Source organism: Mauremys reevesii, linkage group 1 (genome assembly GCF_016161935.1).
Source record: "Mauremys reevesii isolate NIE-2019 linkage group 1, ASM1616193v1, whole genome shotgun sequence".
Lineage (NCBI taxonomy): Eukaryota > Metazoa > Chordata > Testudines > Geoemydidae > Mauremys > Mauremys reevesii.
This window is the reverse complement of record NC_052623.1, coordinates 304433801-304457609: the sequence shown is the minus strand read 5'-3', so window position 1 is coordinate 304457609 and position 23809 is coordinate 304433801. Positions and strand designations below refer to the sequence as shown.

Genomic DNA, 23809 nt, shown 5'->3' with positions numbered 1-23809 from the left:
GAGGTAATATCTATTATTGGATCAGCTTGTTGGTTAAAGACACAGGCCTTTAAACATGTGTAAGCTCAAATGCAGATATCAGTTTAATATAGCTCCCATTGGTTCCTTATTGGCAACAGCTGACAGTCATACATTACATCCAAATATTAGAGTGGCAAAGTCAAGCACACAGAAGTTAGGAAGTGCCAGAGTTAAGCTAGTCTGTGCTATCTTAATTCAGCCTTCTTTGTGCACATACGTTATGATACAGTCTTTAAATAAGTAATCACACTATTTTTTCCCCTACAGGTCTGCTGCCTCATTCAATAAATTAGTAGTTAGTACAGTGTTCTTTTACCCTCAAAAGATATGTGCCCTCCATCCACTTTATTTAATACGTATTATCCAAAATCCTGTACTGAATAGTTGTTTCCTCAAGGATGTTTTTTACAGTCCTCTCACTGTAGTATCTGAGGGCTTCACAAAGAATGAATTTAACTTTGTAATTCCCCTGTGAAATCAGATGGCATCATCATCCCCATTTCACAGCTGGGGAACTGAGAGACAGAGGTTGAGGCCAAAATGATCATGTCTAGTACTTTTGGGTGTCTGACTTGACACCTAGGGCCTGATTTCTCAGAGTACATAACATTTTTTTATTAGTTTATCAGAGCAGTGCTTTGAACAAACTTCAGTTGAGAGTCCTCAACACTTCTGCAAATCTAGCCTCACGTGTCTCACTTTGAGTATCTAGAAAATGAGAATCACAATTAGTAGCCACCTGGGACAAATGTTATTTCAGTGACTTGCCTAGCCTTAGCATCCCATAGCAATTCTGGCAGAGGCAGGGCTAGAATGAGTTCTCCAGGGCAGCATTCAAACTATCCTAACCATAAAACCATCCTTTCTCTTCCTTTAATCCCCTGCCTCATCACAACATGCTTTCCAGGCAGTGTCCATGGACTCTTTAGACACCTTTGAGGAGCAGTGGGTGCTGTCAGGGGTTCTCTGCTTGGTGTCTCTTCCCGCCCCCCAGGTGCCTGATTTTCAACCTTTGACCTCACTCCTGTTCCTGTTTTTTAATTTGTTGTCCCCAGTATTTACTTGTGGCCTAGGTTCAGTGGCTTCTCCCCCTTTGTTGAAGGGGTGGGACTTTAGCTTTGGGCAGGTTTAGGCATGCTGTCCCCTGGGAACCACAATAGGTACACACTTTCCAGCTTCTGGCACAAACGAGGCAGGGCCCTATAAACAACAGCCTCTTTCACTACCCAACCCAGCTTCATTTCCAGAGCAGTTGCATCCTGCACGCTTCCCTGTTGTGTGCCGCTGCCATTGCTGCCACTCCAGCTGCTGGAGCTGGAGGAGGGTGTGTGGCTGCTCTGCTCATACTACTCTTTCAGGCATTGGTGGTGGGAGATTGTTTTGACTGCGGCTGTTGCTGCAGCGAGGCTCCCCCTCTGCTGCCTGTAGTCTCCTAGTAGCAGCAGCTTTTTGTCAGTGTTGTTGTTTCCCAAGTTCCAGCTTGTGGCGTGGCCTGCCCTCCATTTTGGTGCCCTTCCCTTTGTTCATTTTAGTGCATTTTGTTTGAGGATCTCCCTTCCCTTGTTGTGATTGTTTGGTCTATTTGTTTGTCCCCACCCTTATTCCCCTTTTTTGGCCCTGCCCAGACCTTTCACTTGGGAAGACAGGCAATCCTCTTTCCTTTCCCTTTCAGCTTTTACAGCCCCGCCCCGGGAGTGCCCTTCCCTCTGGAGGGGACAGGTCTCCCCCATAGTTGCTCTCCCCATTGGGTGTGAGAACCTGAGCCTCCACCACGTGCAGTCTTTCCTTTGGGGGAGGGCACTGGTTGTTAACCAATGGTCCTGTCCATACTCTAGCACCGGTATCCTCTGTGCACCTTAACTATGGGCATTGATACATGCACCACCTATTATATGGAAGTCTAGTAACCCAATCGCTATCTAATCTAGCAGTGTAGATTGAAATCCTGGCCCAATTAAGTCAATGGAAATGTTGCTATTGACTTCAACTGATTCTGGATTTCACCCTGTGTTGTAGTGCTTGCAGTGTAAATCATGCCTCCCATTCCTCCCAAGGTAGTTGAATGGGAGAAATGAAATCCCATCCCCACAAGGCCAGACTAGAAGATGTCTTCCCCTTAGGGGATTTATTCTTGGAGGTGGAAATCATGCATTGGTGCTTGATTCAGCTCCCAAATTTCATGTGTCCACTAGCCCGGAAGCTCACAGCCCTCTGTACTAGCTCTGGGCACCTTTCTTCACATCCTTAATCCGCCAGCTTCCTGGCAGCCTGGCCAGGACCTCCCCACTACTTCAGATATCCCCTTTAAAAATGGAGGTGGTCTCCATGATGCAGAGTGTGATTTGGAGAAGAGAAGACTGGGTTGCATCTCAGCAGACTCTTTCTGGTATTCAGGGGAAAGGAGTCAGGTAACATGGCTACTATTCTACCCTCCTCCAGTCCATATCCCCAGCCCCATATCAGTGAAGACTCTAGGACCATGGCACAGAGACGGTTGAGCTCACACACAGCTGAAGGGAGATCCACATGTGGAGGTCTTCTCTCAATGTGCTGCTCTCAGGGAGCAAGGCAGGCCTATGTCAACAGGAAGGATTTTGAGTTTCCTGATCAGTTTAGTCCATTATGCCCTAGATTTGACCACACCAGATAACATCTTTTTAAACATTACTTGCATTGTTATTTGTAACAGGCTTTAAATAGTGTTAAACAGATCTTAAAACAAGCTGTTTTCCTCATCTAGATTTGGCCTTAGTGATACATGAAACTTGCAATAATTCTTAACCACATTGCAGGAAGAATAACTGCTTCGCCTCTAAAATGAGTCTTTACTATTGCCAAACTAATGGATCAATTTCTGCTTTAATTTACTCCTTGTGCACCCCATTGAGATTGTGTGGTGTATAAATCAGTAGAATTTACTCTGGAGTTTCAATTCTGGTCTGAATTACCCCAGTGAAGATCTGGCATCAGCGTTTGGGTTTCACTGCTGTTACTCTGGATTTATAGCAGTGGAACTAATCAGACTCTGGCCCATGGTCCATTATATAAACTAACATCAGTCCCAATCCAGCTCCCATTGAAATAAATGGGAGTTTTGACATGGACTTCAATGGAAACAGAATCAGGCCCTTTGTTTTTCTGATGAGTCAGCATTGCCTACAAACCGGCGGTTAAGAGCCTTTCCCAGCCTTTGGGCAAGTGGCCAACTTTCAAATCAAGGTTTGGACACAAGAATTGAGCAATAATTGGTTACTGAATCCCCAAACGTTCCAGTCTCATGCCTTTTTAATGTACAAGCACTACAGATAGCATAATCATTTCCCTCATCTGTCACTTTGTAACAATCAGCTAGTTGCATCTTCCTTTTCTTAAGAGTTACCTTGGCTCGGACCAGTTTCAAGCAACAGGGCTTTATTGTGGTGTTCTTTGTATTTATATTCCCAACGCACAACTGTCTCTGTCTTTATGGCTAGTCTTAGCAGATATTTTAGTTTTGGATTTCTGATCATCTGTTCTCAGTGCTCTGTTTGTACAGCTGTAAGTGGGGGGAAAAACAACTTAAAAATAAGTCTTCCAAACAAAAAAGAAGAGTCTCTCAAGACAGCCATTGCACTTCCTTTAAGATTGAGAGGGGGGGGTGTGTGTGTGTGAGAGAGAGAGAGAGAGAGACTACATACAGGTTGTATATTCTGAAACGAAAATAAATGTTTATTAGGTGATGTAGATTAGTCTTTGGTTTAACAATACTTACACACATGCGGTTTGTGACTATGCTAACAATGTCATTTACCAATAGTTTAAAAGCCATTGTGGCATTACTAATTGCTATCTGTTTCTTATCCACCCTTATTAGGAACTGTAAGTGACCATAAGGAGAGAACTAAGTTTTAATATTAAAAAGTGATATGACCTTGTTAACTATAAATACTGCATACATAAGACAGCTCATTAGAAAGAAAAAGATCAATTTCATTTTTAAATACATGCCCCTATACAAAGTGGAGCACAGGTTTAGTAGCATGTATTTTTAAGCTAAGACCTGCACAAGTGTAATAAAGCAAACAATGTAAACTCCTGATAAAGGTCCCTTTGTAATCTTTGAACATAATGGCCGGGCTCACAGGTGAGTTCTGAAAATAGTTTATCCCAGAGAACAACTGTTCTTGTTACCCAGATAGTATCTAACAATTGAGAAGATCCTGACAAATAGTGCTACATGTCCACCTAACAAGGAGGAAAGAAGACTCCCTTACTTCTGGTGTCGATATTGCAACCCACCCCTCTTCCTCGGGTTTTTAGGGTTTTTTGCCTTCTTTTGAAAGGTAAAGATCACACCTCACTACTTTAGTCCTAATTCAGTATCTTCCCCCCGACCAAATCTACGCAGTCCCAAAACCAGACAGTAAGTTAGAGTATCTTATCTCCTGAACTAAGGAGTAGTTTTTGGTGGCTATGAATTCAGAGTTTCAGCCATGACTGGGAAAAGAGTGTATTCTGGAAGTCTTCCTCAGGTCATCATCCCCTTCACCCCATCCTATAATTTTGAAGCAAATGTTGAAGCTTTGGAAGCAAATGCTCCAGTTCCTACATGTTGGAGTTGGCTCTGTGGTCCAGAATGCCAAGTATTCCAAGATGTAATGCCTAATGGTGAGAGTCCAAGGGTCGATTTCTCTGTCTGTTATAGCTCAAGGTAGTGTCGCCCACTGGCAAGATACCAAATGTCACTCCACCCAGTGGCTACAGTTCAGGGGTAGCGTCATCTACTGGCAAGGGGGGATAGGGGAACCTGGGTCCACCCTACTCCAGCAGGTTCCGACCCATGGCCCTTTGCAGCAGTAGCCCTCATGCAAGGCTCAGGGCCCAATACCCCAAGAGCATGCTATGGGGTCACTTCCTACCCTTGTTCCAGTCACTCTGGGGTCGTCATGAGCTGGACATGGGATTCTCTTGTATTCTCCTCCAGTATGTAGCCGTTGTCTCTCCCACTGGCCCTGGTGAGTCATCACCCTCCACTCTTCCAGTGGCTTCGCTATGAGGCTCAGTGCCGGTGGCATGGAGGCTTGGCAGCTTCCCAGCAGGAGGCTGCTGCACCCCACTGCTCTCTGCTGCAGTCAGTCTAGACTGATCTGAGTCACTCCCTTTTAAATGCTCCCTCCACTGGGAGCATGCCCAGCAGAGGCAAGGGGATGTGACTTCCTGGGCCCAGAACAGCTCTTTAACCCCCACCTCCCCAATGCAGGGTTGGTACACTCTGTCAGGTTACCTTACATCAGCATATGTTCAGCTCATCCTTTGCTCATGCGCAGCTCAATTGACTCCATGGCCCTATGGTGCACAGCTTTTTTTTTTTAATTGCATCTTCAGCCTTCCACAGTTAGATACTGGTACTTGGAAAAGGGAAATCCTCCCATGTTTAGACCCCCCTTTATTTCACTGGGAATTTCTTCAGTAGTCCAGGATAGTTACATCTTCAGATTCAGCCTCTCCCACCACTGGTCTTCAAGTGTGCTTGAGATCCTAGCTTAAAGCAACAAGACATGTTTACCTTCTAAAATGCCAGAACAAGGTTCTAGGCTTTAATTAATATCATTTTTCTATTGACCAAAATGTCAGGGGACTTCAGACCTAGCCTTGGGTCTCCTCTTTAGAGTGAGCAGATGCATAAAGCCCATTTCAGGCAGTGCACCAATCTCTCCCCAAATACTACATGTGCTCTGTAGACTTTGAGGAAGCCAGACTCCAGTAGATATGTACTGGCAGATATTTGCATTACCTCTTCTGTGATAGAAACAACAATTGTCAGTTCCTCATGTCTGATGTGTGGATAGCCATCCTTTGCTAGGAGATGCCTTTGCCTGAGTATTTGTCCTATCCCAGGTCAAAGTAATTCATCTGTGGACCCTTGGTTTCCTCAGAATCGGGGAGAGACCACTCATAGTCATCCCACGGTCTTCTGGAGTGACATATGATTTTTAGACAATAAGCTGCAGAATAGACTTAATTTCAGGAGCCAGATTGTATCCCTGTATCATTCTTTATCCCTTCCCAGAGCTCCTGAAACAGTGCCTGTAAGATGTGGCCTTGTGAACAAGGGGCAGTCTTCAGAAGGCTCTTTGCTTCTTTGCGCATCAGTGGCCTGTGCCCTAGAGGTAGGCCCATCAGCTTTCCTTGATGGAGACTCTTCCACTGGTGTGATCGGATACCAACATGAGGAGCATCCGTACCTCTTTTAGGGAACTCAGTCGCACAATTAGCACTCCTTAATAAGGAGCATCCTGAAAGAAAGCCCTAGGATTCCACTACATTTAGACACTGCAACTTATACCAGATGAACAGAACAGAGCCAGGACCATCTGACTCCATTCAGTAGCTGCAAATCTAGATCTGTTAACCCCTTTATTTTATTTTGTTATTTCATTCAATTTGGACAATTAAGTCTAATCCATTTCATATACTGCTTCTCGCGGTTAGACTGAACACTGCAGGGGAATATTTAAATTCACATAAAAACTTATTGTATTTTACTTACTAACTGTAAATATTTATTGGGTTTTTTAATTTGTGACATTTCTATTAGGTTAGTAAGTACCTCTGTTTCCCTCCAAAACCTTAAACTGGTGATACCCAGTTGTCTCAAAATGTATGATTATGTTTTTATTCAGTCAGTCAGTGAATTCCCCTAAATAATTGTCTGTAATTCTTCCCATGTGCAGAGGGCACAAGTATAAAGCCTGTGCAGCAGGCAAATCCCACTGAAAGGCTCAGCGGGTGCTGACTGGCGTATAGCCTTTGTATTGACCCTTTGCTCAGGAGTGGATTGTACCCCATGAGAGTGCAGTGTTCCATTTCTTTTTTCCCCCCTGTGAGTGAAGGATTTGGACTCTGTTATTTTTAAACTGCTGTGACAACCAGTCAAAGCTCTCATTTACCAGGTACTCTCAGGAAAGTGAGAGATGACATTTATGGCAAGGTAACAATGTTTGAGGACATTGGGGAATTGAAAGTACTGGCAGACTGGCCTTGCATTCGTGATTACACAGTAGGTGTCTTACTCGTTGCCATGCCTGAGTTTTTGTTCTTTGGGGTGTCTGACAGGGTTGAAACAAATAACTCAGTTTTTAAGATTGCACGCGATCAGTATTGTGCAGCGAGATCTTGGTGCTCGGAGTAGTTCTGTTCTGATTGGTTTGGCTTCTCTAGATAATTGAATGACAAAAAACTTCAGTAACACAGAGGTAAGTTATCATTATCCCAGTGATAGCTCATGCCCCTCCAGAGTGCTGAGTGCCACAAAATTCAAACATCTGAAAACCAGGAAATGCAGAGTTAAGGTAAACACCCACACAACCTTCACTACATCCCTGAAGCTGGGAATCACCATTGGGAATTATCTGCATGCATTCCAGCTGCATTCACGGTGTTAGGGTATGTCTACACTGGAAACTTCAAAGCGCAGCCGTGGGAACGTTCCCGCAGCAGCGCTTGAAGTGTGAGTGTGGTCACTCGCGAGCACTGGGAAAGAGCTCTCTCAGTGCTCCTGGTAATCCACCTCCACGAGGGGATTAGCTCCGAGCGCTGGGAGTGCGGCTCCCAGTGCTCGGAGCCTGTCTACACTAACACTTTAAAGCACTCAGGCCATGGCTACACTTGCAGGTGTGCAGCGCTGGGAGTTACAGCTGTCTTCATACAGCTGTGTAGGGAAAGCGCTGCAGTGTGGCAACACTGACAGCTACCAGCTCTGCAGTGTGGCCACATTTGCAGCGGCGTTGGGAGTGGTGCATTATGGGCAGCTATCCCAGCGTTCAAGTGGCTGCAACGTGCTTTTCAAAAGAGGGGGGTGCGGTGGAGTGTGACAGGGAGCGTGGGGGAGACAGAGAGAGTGGATTTTTGGAGCTGACACTGTGTGAGCTCCCTGCCTTGCAAGTTCTAAGGACTGGAAGATACACAGCACCAACCTTCAATCATTTTAAAACTTTCGACCCCTTCCCCCACCTCTCTCTTATTCACTAAATGCAAATAGCCTTCAGACCACATAAGCAGCTGTTTCAAAACGGACCCCCCCTCTCCCCACTTCTCTCCTCAAGCAAATTATCTCTCTCCTCAAGCAAACACTAGCTGTGCACATTCCAAAAGAATTCCCCTGCCTGCCTCTGCTCCAGCAAACAGGAGCTGTGTTTGTTTTTTAGATAAGCAGCTCCGGGAGCCCGGAGTTCACAACAAAACGAAGAGAGGCATCACAACAAAACAAAGAATGTTATCTAGTACTTAAAGCATTATGGGAAGGTTCCGGAGGTCAGTTACAGCATAGTAAGATTAATCACTGTTTACACTTGCTCCCCAGCGCTGCATCACCAGCGCTGCACTCGTTATACCTGAGGCAGATCAGGTGTACAGCCAGCTCTGCAGCCAGGGAGATGCAGCGCTGGATGTGCCTTGCAGGTGTGGACAGTTACTAAGTTGCAGCACTGCAACTCTCCAGTGTAGCCAAGCCCTCAGACTTGCTGCTCTCAGGGGGGTGATTTTTTCACACACACACACACACACCCCCCAGCCAGCAAGTTAGAGCACTATAAAATGTAAATGTAGCTGTACTGAACAGTGGAAGGATAAGCTGGAGCAGTTTGGAAGATCTGTGCTATGAGGTCTGGGTCTGAGCACCACCATCACCCCCTGCCTCGTTATCAACAGTGCATGTGCACCTTGAGGTTCCAGTCTACCTCATTTCAATACAGAATTGTTTAGGCTGTGTCAGTAACAGGGCACTGGGGTCTTCGTGACAAGGATACTGTCAGTAGTATAGTGGAATATTACAGCAATCTGTGGATTCTATGATGGGTAGGGGGAAGTATAGGTTTAGGCGGTATCCTCTGTGCAAGTCTGAAGGGGGTATAAAATGATGGTTAAATTTTACCAGAATGGTATTCTGCCAGGGAAGTAGGCTTAGTGTTTGAGGCTAGAAGGACAAGTGCAAGTAACACCTATCCATTGTAGTGAAAAGACAGGGAAAAAGAAATTGATGTGTGTATTGGAGCATTGCTCAAAGAGGGCAGAGTTAAAGTTATGTGGACATTTAGCATAATTTTGTATTTCCTGGTTTTCAGATATCTTGAGTTTTGCTGAGCTCAGTGTTTTGGAAGGGTATTAGCTATTACAGGGCGACTTTACCTTCGTTACACCCCTGGAGATTGGTTGCGTGACCCCCCAAATGTGGCACACATGGGAGTGGAATGTGGGGCTTACAGGCACCCCTGGCCCTAGTCTCCCTCAGTACCCCATCACTCTGTCTAGTCCCCATCATGTGATTCTCTCAACCCATCTCCCTGCATATCCTTCTACCCCTAATCACCCTCCACTCCCAGCAAGCATTTGTGTAGTATACTTCATTTAAATACATTATATTAATTTATAGACGTTATTTATTTCAGTGCCTTCTGAATATTCTTCTGTACTGAAATAACATTTCACCAAAATAAAAATCCCCCTTTGACAAAGGCAATATGCTTTTCCCCTCCCCTGCAGATTTCTGCCTTGAGCCAGATTTGAACATGCAGGACTTGAATTCTAAGTCCATAGCATACTCCCAGAGCCACACAGGTTGTATAAGTCCTGAGTTGTTTTCCAAAGAGTTAGTCTCTCTTTCAATGTATGCTCAGTGTCGTGCATTCGATGTGTGAACAGATGCTGAAGCCTCAGGGTGCCTAAATAGAAAAGCAAACTTTTTCAAATAACATTTTAATTTGATTTCCTCAAAGGGTTGGTGGGTGCCATGCACTCTGTTGCGGTAAGCATCAAGTATTTGAGACCCTGGTGCAATGAGCCTTAGTTTGATCTCCATCTGTGAGGGGGTGGGGGAGAAACACACAGCTCCACACAAATTGCCAGAATGTGTCAACTTTAAGAAAAAAGCTGTTTTACTCCCCACGCCCCTGTGAGGCACACCAAAATTCAAGCAAGTCTGATCAACTGTGTGGATTTTAGAACACTTAGAACAACCGAGTTTTAAACAGAAAGCTGGTCTTACCCTAAAGTATAGAAGAGCTGTCACCCTGCTATGATTTAGAAGCCTGAATAATCATTCCCCTTTTCACCAAGCAGTTAGTCAATATACAGTCATGCTGATTGTTTCCATTAAAAGGAGAAACTGATGACTCAGGTATTTATTTGTAAGTAAAGAGAGGATTGCATGAAAGAATGTGCACAAAATCCTGTTTCCCCAAACTCAGTAAGAATCAAACAGGTGGCAGTTTATTTGCTCTCTGTTGCAAGCCTCTTTCCAGTTAGCACTCGCCCCAAAAACTTCTCCGCTTTCTCCCAAGACTCACAGTGTAAGGCCAGAAGGGACCATCGTGATCATCTAGTCTGAGCTCCAGCACATCACAGGCAGGGGCGGCTCCAGGCCCCAGCACGCCAAGCGCGTGCTTGGGGCGGCATGCCACGGGGGGCGCTCTGCCAGCGCCGCGAGGGCGGCAGGCAGGCTGCCTTCGGCAGCTTGCCTGCGGAGGGTCCGCTGGTCCCGCGGCTTTGGCAGACCTCCCGCAGGCAAGCCGCCGAAGGCAACCTACCTGCCGTGCTTGGGGTGGCAAAATGCCTAGAGCCGCCCCTGATCGCAGGCCACAGAACCTCACCCATCCACTCCTGTATAGGTCCATAACCTCTGGCTGAGTTACTGGACTCCTCAAATCTTGATATAAAAACTTAGTTTTAGAGATCTCTAGTTCAAACCAGCTAGTGACTTGTACCCCACACTGCAGAGGAATGCAAAAAAAAAATAAAAAAGCCCAGGGTCTCTCCCAGTTTGACCTGGGGGAAAATTCCTTTCCAACTCAAATGTGATAATCAATTAGATCCTGAGGATGTGGGCAAGACCCACTAGCCAGACACCTGGGCAAGAATTCTCTATAGTAACTCGGAGTCCTCCTCACGTAGTGTGCCATCTCCAAACACTGGCTATATTTGCTAATAGCAGTCATAGTCCATATGCTAATATAGGCAGTCTCATCATACCATCCCCTACATAAACTTATCAAGCTCAGTCTTAAAACAAGTTAGGGTTTCTGCTCCCACTACTCCCCTGGTGAGGGTGTTCCAGAACTTCACTCCCCTGATGGTTAGAAACCATCTAATTTGTTGATGGCCAGTTTCTATCCATTTGGTCTTCTGCCAACATTGACCCCTAACTTAAATAACTCCTCTCCCTCCCTGCTGCTTATCCCTCTCATGTTTATAGACAGCAATCAGAGCTCCCTTCAGCCTTTGTTTCATTAGGATAAATAAGCCAAGCTCCTTCAATCTGCTTCTGCTCAACAGTGCACACCTCCATCAAATGATACCTAGCAAAACCCCGTCGACCAGGCTTGCATTTGGCCTGTGTTTCAGGTGGTGTCTACTGTTGATTCAATTATCTTACTCCAACCACTTCTTCCATTTATCCTTAGTGAAGGATGGTTATTATACCCATCAGATTCAATGAGATTTCACCCATCTTCCATCATAAAATGGAAATAGTGTAATGCTACGTAAAACTGAATTATTTGATTGAAAAATGAGGCAAAGAGACTACAAAAGCAGATAAACAGCTTACAGTTAGTATCAACTAGCTGCTGCATAATATAAATTTTTAATTTTCAGTGAAACTGCAACACAAAAGCAGCCAAATGATAAAATGACACACGTTGTATTTCAGTAATATTTTACACTTCCATAGTGCCTTCCATCTCAGGCTCTGTAACAGGGTCAGCCACCACCTAGTCACTCCTTCATGAGTCCAGGGTGGCCCTGCCAGCACCCTGCCTCAGTTTACCGTTATCAACATTCAAACAACACCACACAGTCCCAAAGGTATGAAACGTAAGTCCTCTGACAGGGGCCTACTTTGAATCTACATAAACTAAACAAAAAATAAAAAAAGACACTTTCTTCTCTGCTCCAGCTTCTGGTTATCACTCAAGTCCCTCACATTCCTTGAGTCAGGAGCCCCAGGTCCTCCTCCCAGAACTGTCTTCAGTTCAGTTAATTCACAGCAGCACTCACCTACAGCTGCTTTATCCAGCCAGGTGCAATTCTCCAGGCTTCTGTCCTGCCTGGGATTCTCAGGCCCAGCCCTCCTACCTGGAGTGTTAGGCTCCCACTCAAAACTCCCTTCTCCATGGACTACCCAGGAATCCGTCCCTTCATGCCTTCCCTTCTGACACCTGGCCTGAGTTAATCTCATTACCTCATTCATTACCCACCTGGGGAGGTGAACTGATCTTGTCACTTGTGAGCTGAGGCCCCATTTTCCCTCAAAGGGCCAGCTACCCTGTGACAGGCTCTCAAGGCATTTTACATACCTTGGTAAATCCAGCCTCACTATGCCTCTGAGTTAGGCAAATATCCAAATTTTACAGATGGGAAAACTAAGGCTGTGAAACTTCCCTGGGATTACATAGCAAATCTGTGCCAGAGCCAACAACAGAACCCAGGGCTCCTGATGCAGTGCTGAAACCAAATTCTGACCCCTCCCACAGCCTGTCCACAGCAGTATATTGGCTGTAAAAGAGCCTCATAAGTGTCTTATACTGGCGTAAGGGAATGTCAAGGACACATTCAGGGATATGGTCAGTGTACTCTGCAGTGTGGCTAATCTTGGCTGCAGAGTAACCTATAGACAGACAGCTGTGGGGACACTGTGAGTTAGAGCAACTCCTGGCTCTGCCTCTACCTTACGCTGCAAGTTGTTTCTCCCTCACAGCATCCCAGAATCTTGACAACACAAAGGTGCCATAAAGGGACTTCTGTCCCCCCCTCTTCTTGAAATGTGCCTTCCGAGTTGCATCTTTCAGGAGATGCAGCACAGAATCTGACCCCCTTGTCTTTAACTTGTAGGTCATGCTTCCTTGTAAGCTACTGTTAGGATATTTAATAAAGTAATGTATATAAATCTAGGAACTATAGTTTGAGTGAGATGTAGGATCTGTTGGAAGGAATATAATAAAGCAATGAGTGTCATTGAGCAATGAACTCAAACTAGGATAAAAATGAGAAAATTAAGATGAAATTTTGTCCATGTAAAAACACGGAAAAATTACGTTGCCAAAAAGGACCATCCAAAACTAGAAGAATTGGTGGATTGGCCACTTAAAAAATCAGAACAAAGCAGGATCACAGGCCAGACAAACCTATCAGATTTCTTGTGTTCTCTTTCTGAGACTACGGCTTTGTCTGCACCAGTGATGGGCAACCTGCGGCCCGCGGGCCACACACGGCCCGTCAGGGTAATCCACTGGCAGGTCACAAGACAGTTTGTTTACATTGATTGTCCACAGGCACGGCTGCCCGCATCTCCCAATGGCCGCAGTTCGCCGTTCCCAGCCAATGGGAGCTGCAGGAAGCGGCGTGGGCCTCAGGGACATGCTGGCCGCCACTTCCTGCAGCTCCCATTGTCTGCGAACGGTGAACCGCAGCTACTGGGAGCTGCAGACGGCCGTGACTGCAGACAGTCAATGTAAACTAACTCTCTCACGGCCTGCCAGCAGCTTACCATGATGGGCCACAAGTTGCCCACCACTGGTCTACACTATGGACCTTACAGCAGCATAACTCTATCACTGCAGCTGCACCGTTGTAAGGTCTGCAGTGTAGATACTCTATAAAGGCATAATTAAACCACCCCAATAAGCAGTGGTAGCTATGTCGGTGGGAGAGCATCTCCCACCGACATAACACTTTCCACACCAGCGCTTTTGTCGGTGAAACTTTTGTATTTTTTCACACCCCTGACTGACAAAAGTTTTACCAACAAAAGTTCTAGCGTAGACAAAGCCTTAGTTAGCTGAGCAAGCAACATATTACAAACAACTGTATCTGACAAACTCTAACCTAAGCATGAACTGTAGTTAGTATGCTACTGAAGTAATAAAAAGGTAAAAATGTTATTTTACTAAAGGCTCAGTGCAACGAAGGGGTGATCACATTAAGTACACAGTGAAGCAGTAGTATGGGTACTCTGATATTGGGGGTTTGTGCCAGCAGTAAAATACTTGTTTAAATTGAAGTAAGAGGGATTATGGGCCAGTGTCCCAGCTGGTGGGAGTGGTCCGGTCCTCTTTGCATATGGCCTACCAGTGGCCCAGGCATTGTACTGGACAATCTTCCAACAAAAGGTGTGTCAGGCCTGGTCTACACCGGGGGCGGGGGGGTCAATCTAAGTTACGCAACTTCAGATACGTAAATAGCATAGCTGAAGTCGACGTACTTAGATCTACTTACCGCGGTGTCTTCACTGGTAAATCGACGACTGACGCTCCCCCATCGACTCCGCCTGTGCCTCTCGCTCCATTGGAGTACTGGAGTTGATGGGACAGAACTTGGCGGTCGATATAGCGCGTCTAGACTAGACGTGATAAATTGACCCCCACTGTATCGATCGCTGCCTGTCGATCCAGACGGTAATGTAGACAAGCCCTCAGATATATGTGTTTGTACAGTGATATTCTGTGCTACTTCTGATGGTTATTGCTGATGAGTCCCAGACTATTAGTACTTGTGAGCAAGTATAAGTGTGACCCTTTCCACCATGAACGTCATACTTTTGTCTCTCTCCAATTGTGGCTGAAGTGATTTCTAGACAGCACTGAGGCGTGCTGTGCAATTACACATAACGAGTACCCAGCACCAAGCTCACTTTTAACACATGGTTCCCATTACTTCAGTTCAGTGGCTGGAGCAAATTTTCTTGTCACATGCTTCCACTGCACATCTGCTTGCTCAATACAATGGAATGCAAATTTTTGAGTGGATGACTGTACAAAATATCTACTCTCCACCTAGTCCCTGCCCCTTTTGCAGTATAGGCAATTGCCCTCTCTTCTCCATAGGATTTCAGACATATTCCACAGACAGAGATAGAATATGCAGAGGCCTTTAACTCTGTGCAGCACTGATGTTTAGGAGTATAAGTGATGAACAGGAGCCTTATGTAGGAGATATGTAATTCCCATTTCCACACACTGGTTTGGATTGAGCCTTTACAAAAAGAATAATGATGGGCATATGTGGTAACCTTACAGTAAATGCTGAATTGTATCATTGTTATCTGATTACCCGTAATAGGATTTAGCATGTGTCTGATATTTCAACTGCACTGCTAGGCTCCTTCCTGTTTTATGTTTGCCTCTGCTGGCCAGCATTTAAGATTTTTCTGTAATTCCCCCATCAGCTTCAGAAATGGTTATTTTGAGAGCTGACCAACTCTGATTATCCAACTGGGCCAATATTTAGGTTATGACTCAAATGTTTCTGAAGCTTAGGCTGATGGAAAATTCATGGAGTTGTTTTTGCTTTACTCCCTGGAGTAAATACCATCACCACACTAGAGCTCTAGAAACTGATGGCTCAATGTCTAGTACAAAGTCCCAACCAAACTATAACTAACTTTAACAATGTGCAGCTTTGGAACCATAAACATTATTCTCCTTTGTGATACACTATTCAGTCTTTTTACATCTTGGATCAGCAAGCACTGTAGGGCCATATCCGTAGCTGGCGTAAGTCAACAGAGTAACACCTATTTACACCTCCTGAGGATCTGGGCCTGTATAATGTAGTTTAAGTACTAGTGAGGTTGGTGAGTCTCGCCTGTTTATCTGATACTTGTTTAAATAGCCTTCTAAAAGCACCATCTAATCAAGTTGCCTACTACCATTGGCGAGGGTTGATGCTGAAGCCCAGACTCCCCACTCAGCACTTCTGTGCCGGTGCCTCAGTGACCCTTTCCATGGTGAAGGCCAACCCTTCCAGTTTTAAGGCATATAGGGCATGAAAAATAGCAGAAAGAGCCAAAGCAGGTGGCCCACATGGGGGAGAGTACAGTAACCTTCTCCCCTCACCCATTCTTCTCTAACCTCAAATGTGTGTGTTGTTTAATGCTTTTCTTTTTAGAATCCAAAAAGGGAATAATGTCAAATTCATATTTAAAAGCTTAAGGAAGGTCACAATCCTGATGGCTCACGAGTCACCTTTCATATGTAACCCTTCTGCCGGGCCGAAACGATAGCAGCAAGGGCTGGGTTCAATACATAGGGGTCCCTTCCCCACAACATAATGCAAAACCAGCTCGAGCCCCCACCCAGTGACCTGGGAAAATCTTACACTCACCCCTGGGCGCCTCGAAGAGGCAATACTTCCCCTCTCGCAAGCACAGAGTCTTGGTGTAGCAGAAAAGGTTTAATTACATGACAAACAAGCAGCATTAAACTGGGAAAATACCTCAGCTAGAGTTCATAGGTCAAACCGTGAGCAAAGACCCACTCCAGCAAATTGGGCCATGTCCTTCTCTCGGGGCCCTTGAGTCCAGCAACCCCCAAATCACCCACAGTCCCAAAAGTCCTACAATCCAAAAGTCTCTGTCCCGGGTCAGTGCAGCCCCAGAGCTCAGGAGTCTCTCTGCAGAGGTCCCCCTCCCCAGCCTGGGTAGAAAAGGGGCACCTTACGTGGTTTCGGGGCCCACTGCCCTGCCTCTTCGTGGGGTTATGCTTCCACTAGTCATCTCCGCAAACAGCTCAGCTCCGCTTGCTCTGTGGGCTGCTCCGCTCTGCCAGCTGCTCTGGTCCACCAGCTGTCCTGTGAGCCACTCCAGCCGTCCTCACGAGCTGCTTGGCTCCACTCACCCAGTGGCTGCACAAACTGCTCCACTCTGCTCTGCCAGGTGCTCTGCTCCACAGTATGGCTTCAGGCTCCCCCATTCATTAGCACAGTACTCAGTGCTCTCAGCTCAGCAAATCCAGCTCTTCAGTGATTTCAGCTCTTAGTGATTCCAGCTCTTAGTAGGGGAGCCCCAGTACCAGTGAATTCAGCTCAGTAACCTGCATTTAGATTCTTAAGGGAATCAAAAATTAACTCTGACATTCCACAGTGGAGAGAGGCACAGGTGGAACTGGTGCTTCTGGCTCACACAAAGAGCCTGCACCACCAAGTACAGATCTCTGTCCCCAGCCTCTCTCTCTTCAATGGGTTTTGGAACCCATGTGCCCCATCTAGCAAGCGCTATCCAGCTGACAATGAAACCCCCCATCACAAGACAATTTTGTAGTTCCCCATTTACCCAATCAGGGTGACAACATTTCATTCCTCCTGCCCCAATAACAACGAAATTGGGGCTCCCACAGCTGTGAAAATAACCATCCCATGCTGCTTTGCAGTATGCTAAGTGGGGTGGGAGTGCCCATGCAAATAACCAAAATACCAATGCAACACTTTCCGCACTCCCCATAATTTACCACCAGATGTCAGGGTGGGGCTCATCCTGACTCTGCTTACACATAAATATCTGATAATTAGCCTGCGCATTCTCCTCATTCTCCTCCTCTTCCTCATCCACAAAATCCTCCTCCATGTTGCGTGAGGCTGCCACCGTGCAGGTATCCATGGACAGTGGTGGGTAGTGGTAGGGTCTTCCCCTAGAATGCCATGCAGCTGATCATAGAAGTGACACGTCTGGGGCTGTGACCAGGAGCGACCGTTTGCCTCTTTTGTCTTTTGGTAGGCTTGCCTGAGCTCCTTAATTTTCTGTCCACCGTGCCCTGTGCGATTTTGGCATATATATCAGCATTTCTTCTGCTGGATCAGAGTTCTGCCTGCACAGATTCTTCTCCCCATACAGTAATCAGATCCAGTGTCTCCCATTCGCTCCATGCTGGAGCTCGTTTGTGATTGTGGGAGTGCATGGTCACCTGTTCTGCTGAGCTCGCCACGCTGACCAAACAGAGAATGAAATTCAAAAGTTCCTGGGTTTTTTTCTGTGTACCTGGCTAGTGCATCAGAGTTGAAAGTGCTGTCCAGAGCGGTCACATTGGCACACTCTGGGATAGCTCCCGGATGCCAATAACATCAAATTGCACAGCGCTGCATCTATAATACCCCAAATTCGACCCAGGAAGGTGGACTTTAGCGCTACTCTCCTCATCAGGGAGGAGTATAGCAGTTGATTTTAAGAGCCCTTTAGGTCGTCGGAATGGGGTTGGTTGTGTAGCCGCATTCCTTATAAAATCGACCTAACGGAGCTAAATTCAACCTAACCTCGTAGTGTAGACCAGGCCCAAGTTGGCAAATACCCCATTGACTTTTCAGTTATATTATGTGAACAGGGCTCCTTGCAGAGTAAGGGACTATTTAGCATGTGAGTAAAGGTGGTGGAATCTAGACTTAATGGTAACCTTTCTTCCACCATGAACAGTAGAAAGTCTTCTACTCCAAATAAAAATGAAGGGTGTTATTCTTTATTCAGTTTTGCTAGTGTAACTCCATAAACAAAATCAGTCTAAAGGAGTCAAGAATCACCCCAACTGTATAAATGTATGTTGATTAATCAAGCTTGACTGTATTTGAAAGTGTGGAAGGACAAAACGAAGCAAATCCTGAAAATGTGGAGTGCAGTAAAGCTCTTTGCCACCAAGCCACTTATTTAAAAGCTACAAAAGATGCACTACAATATGTTATACTTCTGTTTGTTTACTTTTTAGTCTTGGAAGAAATAGCACAGACTACTATTCCCAGCTATGGAACAGCGCCAGACCAGCAAAAGCGTTATACTCCAGAGCAGGTGAGTACTCTTTCACTTTAAGTTTACCTTTGGATTTCCAATGAAATTAAAGTGTTTTGTAGAATTTAAGGGTAGGCTTCCAGAAGAGCGGCTTTCCTTTTGCAGTTGCAGTTAGTGCCTGCAGCTCAGATTCATGCATGAGTCTGAATAGCTGCCTCTCTAACGAGACTGTGGCCACAATTCATGTAAGTTGGAGTTGCAGCTCCTCAGATTTGCACTGACACTTCACTTTAGGGTGCAAAATGTGATCTCAGATTATACACATAAATATGGAGGTCAGGCCTCAAACTGGTCTGAAAACATATCCCCTTAATTTCTAGGATATCTGTTTGGAATGAGCCAGGAAGAAGTGTTCTGAGTTTCATTACTCTACTGAGCATGTTAAATACTGTTGGATTTAGGTGTTAACAAGGTGCCTATCGCTTTAAGCAACGTACATATGTTGGTCAAATGTTATATGACAAAGAGTAGAGGAGCAATTTTTTAAGATAACTTCGAGGATTGTTTCTTGCAACAACAGCTAGGTCTAGAACAACATAAGAGGATTCTTGACTTCATCCTCAGTAACGGAGGAATCAGTTCAAGAAATAAATGTAGTAAGTAATCATAAGGGAAGCTGGTAGCTGCCCATAGTTAAGTTGCTTAACACTTTCCTTTTAAAGCTGTGGATTCTACTAGCAAAGTGTGTGGGTCATGCCAGTCTAGTGGATGGCCCACAGAGGATAGCAGTCTACTATTGCTACCAGTTACTCTAGTACAGGGGTGGGCAAAATACAGCCCATGGGCTGGATGCAGCCTGTCGAACATTTCTGTCCGCCTGCCATGACTCTGGCGGCGCAGCGGGGTGCTCAGGCAGGCTGTCTGCATGCTGTGGCCCCACGCCACTCCTGGAAGCGGGTGGCTGCTGCTGGCATGTCTCTGCGTGCCCCTGGCTGGGGGGGGGAAAGGGGGAAGCATCTCCGTGTGCTGCCCCTGCCCCCCGTACCGTCCTCACAGCTCCCATTGGCTGGAAACCGGCCGATGGTAGCTGTGGAGGTGGTTCTTGTGGGCGCAGGCAGAGCACGGAGACCCACTGCCCCCCAAGGGCTGCGCGGAGACATGCCAGCAGCGCCCAGCCGCAGCTGCTTCTGGGAGCGGCATGGTAAGCACGTCCCAGACAGAGTCTACACCTTGCACCCCCTCCCCGCACCCCAACCCCCTGCCCCTGCTCCTCTTGCACCCAAACTCCCTCCCAGACTCTGCACCCCCTTCTGCACCCATAGCCCCCTCCTGCCCCCAAACTCCCTCCCAGACCCCGCACCCCCTCCATTAATATAGTAGAAATGTGCGGCCAGTGATGACTTATCAAAATTCATGGAGTGGCCCCCTTGCAAAAATTATTGCCCACCCCTGCTCTTGTAGCTCAAGTGGTAGAAGTCTGTGCTGTGGATGTAAAAGTCCAAGCTCTGATGATGACCCAAGTTGGGGGTCAATATGGTTCCTTTTCTCCTATTTAAAAAAAGGGGAAGTGACATCCAAAAACTTTTTATTAAAAATTGTTAAGATTGCAAAGTCAACCACTCAAGTTAGAAAATGCCAGAAATAATGCTTCCTGTGCTTTGTATATACATTATGATAAAGTCTAATTACATGATCCTACACTATATTTTTCCTCAAGAGCTCATCCCTATTCAATACAAAGGCTGGACAGTGCTCTAGGAATGAATCAAGGTTGTGTAGAGACCAAACCTATTATGTGTAGGACTCCTCCTCCATTGTTTAGGAAAATCGGAAGGTGTGTAGTGAATGAGGCAAGGTGCTTGAAGAAGAGAAAGGATGGTCTTATGGTCAAGGAACCTTGGAGAACTGGATTCTGCCCCTGACTCTGCCACAGAGTTCCTGTGTGATGCAGGGCAAGTCACTTAAACCAAGCTTTTCAAAGGTGACCACTACTGGTGTGTTCCCTATTTTATGGGTGTATCAGGCAAGACAAGGGCCAGATTTACAGAAGTGCTGAGCATTCACAATTGCAAGTGAAGTAGATTCGAGCTATGCTTGAACAAATAAAGGGCTGTAAAAAATGTTAAGTACTCTGAAAAAAATGAGGCCCGTGGTATCTCAAGTTGGGCACTCAGTAGACACTTGTCAATTTTGGCTTGATCTCGGTGTGCCTTATTCCCATGCACCCATCCTAGTCTATAAAATGGAGATAATGCCACTTTATCTCAGAGGGGTATTGTGAAGATAAATTCACTAATGTTCGTGAAGTACCTAGATACCATAGAAACACACAGGAGGAAAATAATACTGTGTTCACTACATAGTTTGGATGGTGTGCAGTAAATAAAGCCCGGGGCCAGACGTTGAATGAGGAGGATAAAAAAATAAGTCAATAACTACCTATTCATTGAATGAGGCAGGGATCCTGTGGGGGGAAAATAGTAACTGGTCATGGAATTAAAGCCTATCACACGGATAGGCAACCTATGGCATGCGTGCCGAAGGCGGCACGCGAGCTGATTTTCAGTGGCACTCACACTGCCCAGGTCCTGGCCACCAGTCCGGGGGGGCTCTGCATTTTAATTTAATTTTAAATTAAGCTTCTTAAACATTTTTAAAACCTTATTTACTTTACATACAACAATAGTTTAGTTCTATATTATAGACTTACAGAAAGAGACCTTCTAAAAACATTAAAATGTGTGACTGGCACGTGGAACCTTAAATTAGAGTGAATAAATGAAGACTCGACACACCACTTCTGAAAGGTTGCCAACCCCTGGCCTATCATAATACATACACACAGAGGGGCCAAATGAAGGTTGCACAGGCAGTCTTAATTGAAGTATTTTCCAACTCGAGTGCTTGGCTTTGCAACCTTAATGGTCTTTAATGTAGTTTGTTTTGGATGTAATAGTAGCCATAATATAGACTCAGAGAAACGTAGGACTGGAAGGAACCTCAAAAAGTTGTCAAGTCCAGCCCCCTGTGCTGTGGCAGGACCAAGTAAATCTAGACCATCCCTGATAGGTGTTTGTCCAACCTGTTTTTTAAAACCTCCAATGACAGGGATTCCACAGCCTCCCTTGAGAGCCTATTCCAGAGTTTAACTACCCTTATATAGTTACAAAGTTTTTCCTAATATCTAATGTAAATCTCCCTTGCTGCAGATTAAGTCCATTACTTCTTGTCCTACCTTCAGTGGACACAGAGAACAATTGATTAATGTCCTCGTTATAACAGCTCTTAACATTTTTGAAGCTTGTTATCAGATCCCCCCTCAGTCTTCTCTTCCCAAGACTAAATATTCCTACTTTTTTTAACCTTTCCTAATTGGTCAGATTTTCTAAACCTTTTATCATTTTTGCTGCTCTCCTCTGGACTGTCTTCAGTTTGTCCACATCTTTCCTAAGGTGTGGTACCCACAGGAGCGTGCACAGGAATAAAAATTTGGCTGCTTTTGGCTCTCCCTCCTTCTCCCGTGGCCCCGGAGGAGTTCTGTGCCTGCTCTGATTGCTTCCCCTCCCTTGCACACACCTCTGGGTACCCAGAATTGGACACAGTACTCCATCTGAGGCCTCACCAGGGCCAAGTAGAGTGGGATTATCATCTCCCATGTCTTACATACAACACTCCTGTTAATACACCCCAGAACGGTATTAGCCTTTTTCACAGCTGCATCACACTGTCAACTCATATGCAATTTGCGATCCACTCTAACCCCCAGGACCTTTTCTGCAGTACTACTACCTACCCAGTTATTCCCCATTTTGTAGCTGTGTGTCTGAAATTTCCTTACTAAGAAAAGTACTTTGCACTTGTCTTTATTGAATTTCATCTCGTTGAATTCAGACCAATTCTCCAATTTGTCAAGGCTGTAATCTGTAAGAGAGTTAAGTTCAACAACTTCATGGGAGGAATCATCCCAAAAACTCTAACTAGTAAATTAGCGTATCCGTTCAGATCATACCTTTCAGCCTGAGGGTACGTCTACACTGTACGCTGCCGAAAGAAGCGTGTAGAGTCTATACGTGGGTAGCTCCCCTAGCCCAGTATAAATAGAGTAAACTGTGAGGCAAATAAAGACATGCCTGAAGGGTGTGTGTATGTGCCCGAGTACATACCCTGGACAGCTCTCTCCCTGCCCAAGCAGTGCTTCCCTGTCTACACTGCTTCTTTTAGCAACGTAGTGTCCTGTTGCTGGAGTCTTTCCCCACCGCAGGGAAAGATTCTGGTAGTGGGGAAAGGCTCCAGCAGGGAAAGCCCTGCTGCCTCCCAGCTGCCAGAGTCTTTAATCAACCAATTTATTTGTTAGTCTCTAAGGTGCCACAAGTACTCCTGTTAGATTATCTACTGACCTTAAAATATTGTGCTTGTTCGTGGTGTAGTAAAAGATAAATAAACAACAATCTTGGCTTTTATTAGTTCACTCATTTTTCTTCATTCTCATCTTTTTACTGATCTTCCATGCCTCCACCCACAGACCATTTGAGTGTCCTGAGATACTGCTGTAAATGTAGACACATTTCACGCTGGTTAATGCCATGTGGCATTGTTTCCATGAAACTGGAGCATAGGCGTAAGCTGCTGCTGAAGAATGCTCACTGCTAGAATGTTATCCTTTCGTCTTCTGCTGGAGAAGTCTCGTGCAGTGAGGTTTCACATATGTATGATATATGTATGACAAAACGTTCAAATAGCATTCTGTGCCAGAGAGGCACAGTGATCTAGAGCACAGGACCGAGAGTCAGGATGTCCTCAGTTCTACTACAGATTCTCACTGATTCGCCACGTGGCCTTGGTCCAGTCACTGCCAGCCAAGTTATCCCAGACCTTACTTAGCTGTTCAGGATAAAATCCCCTTTATTTCCCTGTTCAGATTGCAGCTTTGTCCTGACGATGAGAGAGCAAGGGCTACTCGCCTGATACTCGCCATATTAGCAAGTAGATGGGAAGGAAGTGGAGAGAAATGGGGAGAGGGCACAGCCCTGCCTCAGTGCCCCTTAATTCACTTACCATAGAAGCTAGTTAGGCTCACGGGGACAGTAATTTACTAAATACAGAGCCAGGAAAAGAGAGAGGACTGTGACTCTGAGTCACAATTTGTTCCTTTGTCTGGCTTCTAGGGCATAGACGTTACACACCACTCTTTATTCAGGGCAATTGTTATTACAGGGTCTAATTTCCAAAAGCACCTCAGTGACTTAAGTGTCTAAATCACTTTTGAAAATG

The 23809-nt window shown here is 45.6% G+C and overlaps 1 protein-coding gene across 2 annotated transcripts in view; it reads left to right on the top strand.

Annotated features, from left to right (window-relative positions):
• Nucleotides 1-23809, top strand: part of ANO6 (anoctamin 6) — a 99683-nt gene that overhangs the window by 23736 nt on the left and 52138 nt on the right. For both annotated transcript variants that reach the window (XM_039509372.1, XM_039509381.1), the window contains exon 2: nt 18519-18598. In XM_039509372.1, coding sequence (XP_039365306.1) covers nt 18519-18598 — 80 coding nt within the window. The remainder of the gene's footprint in view (nt 1-18518; nt 18599-23809) is intronic.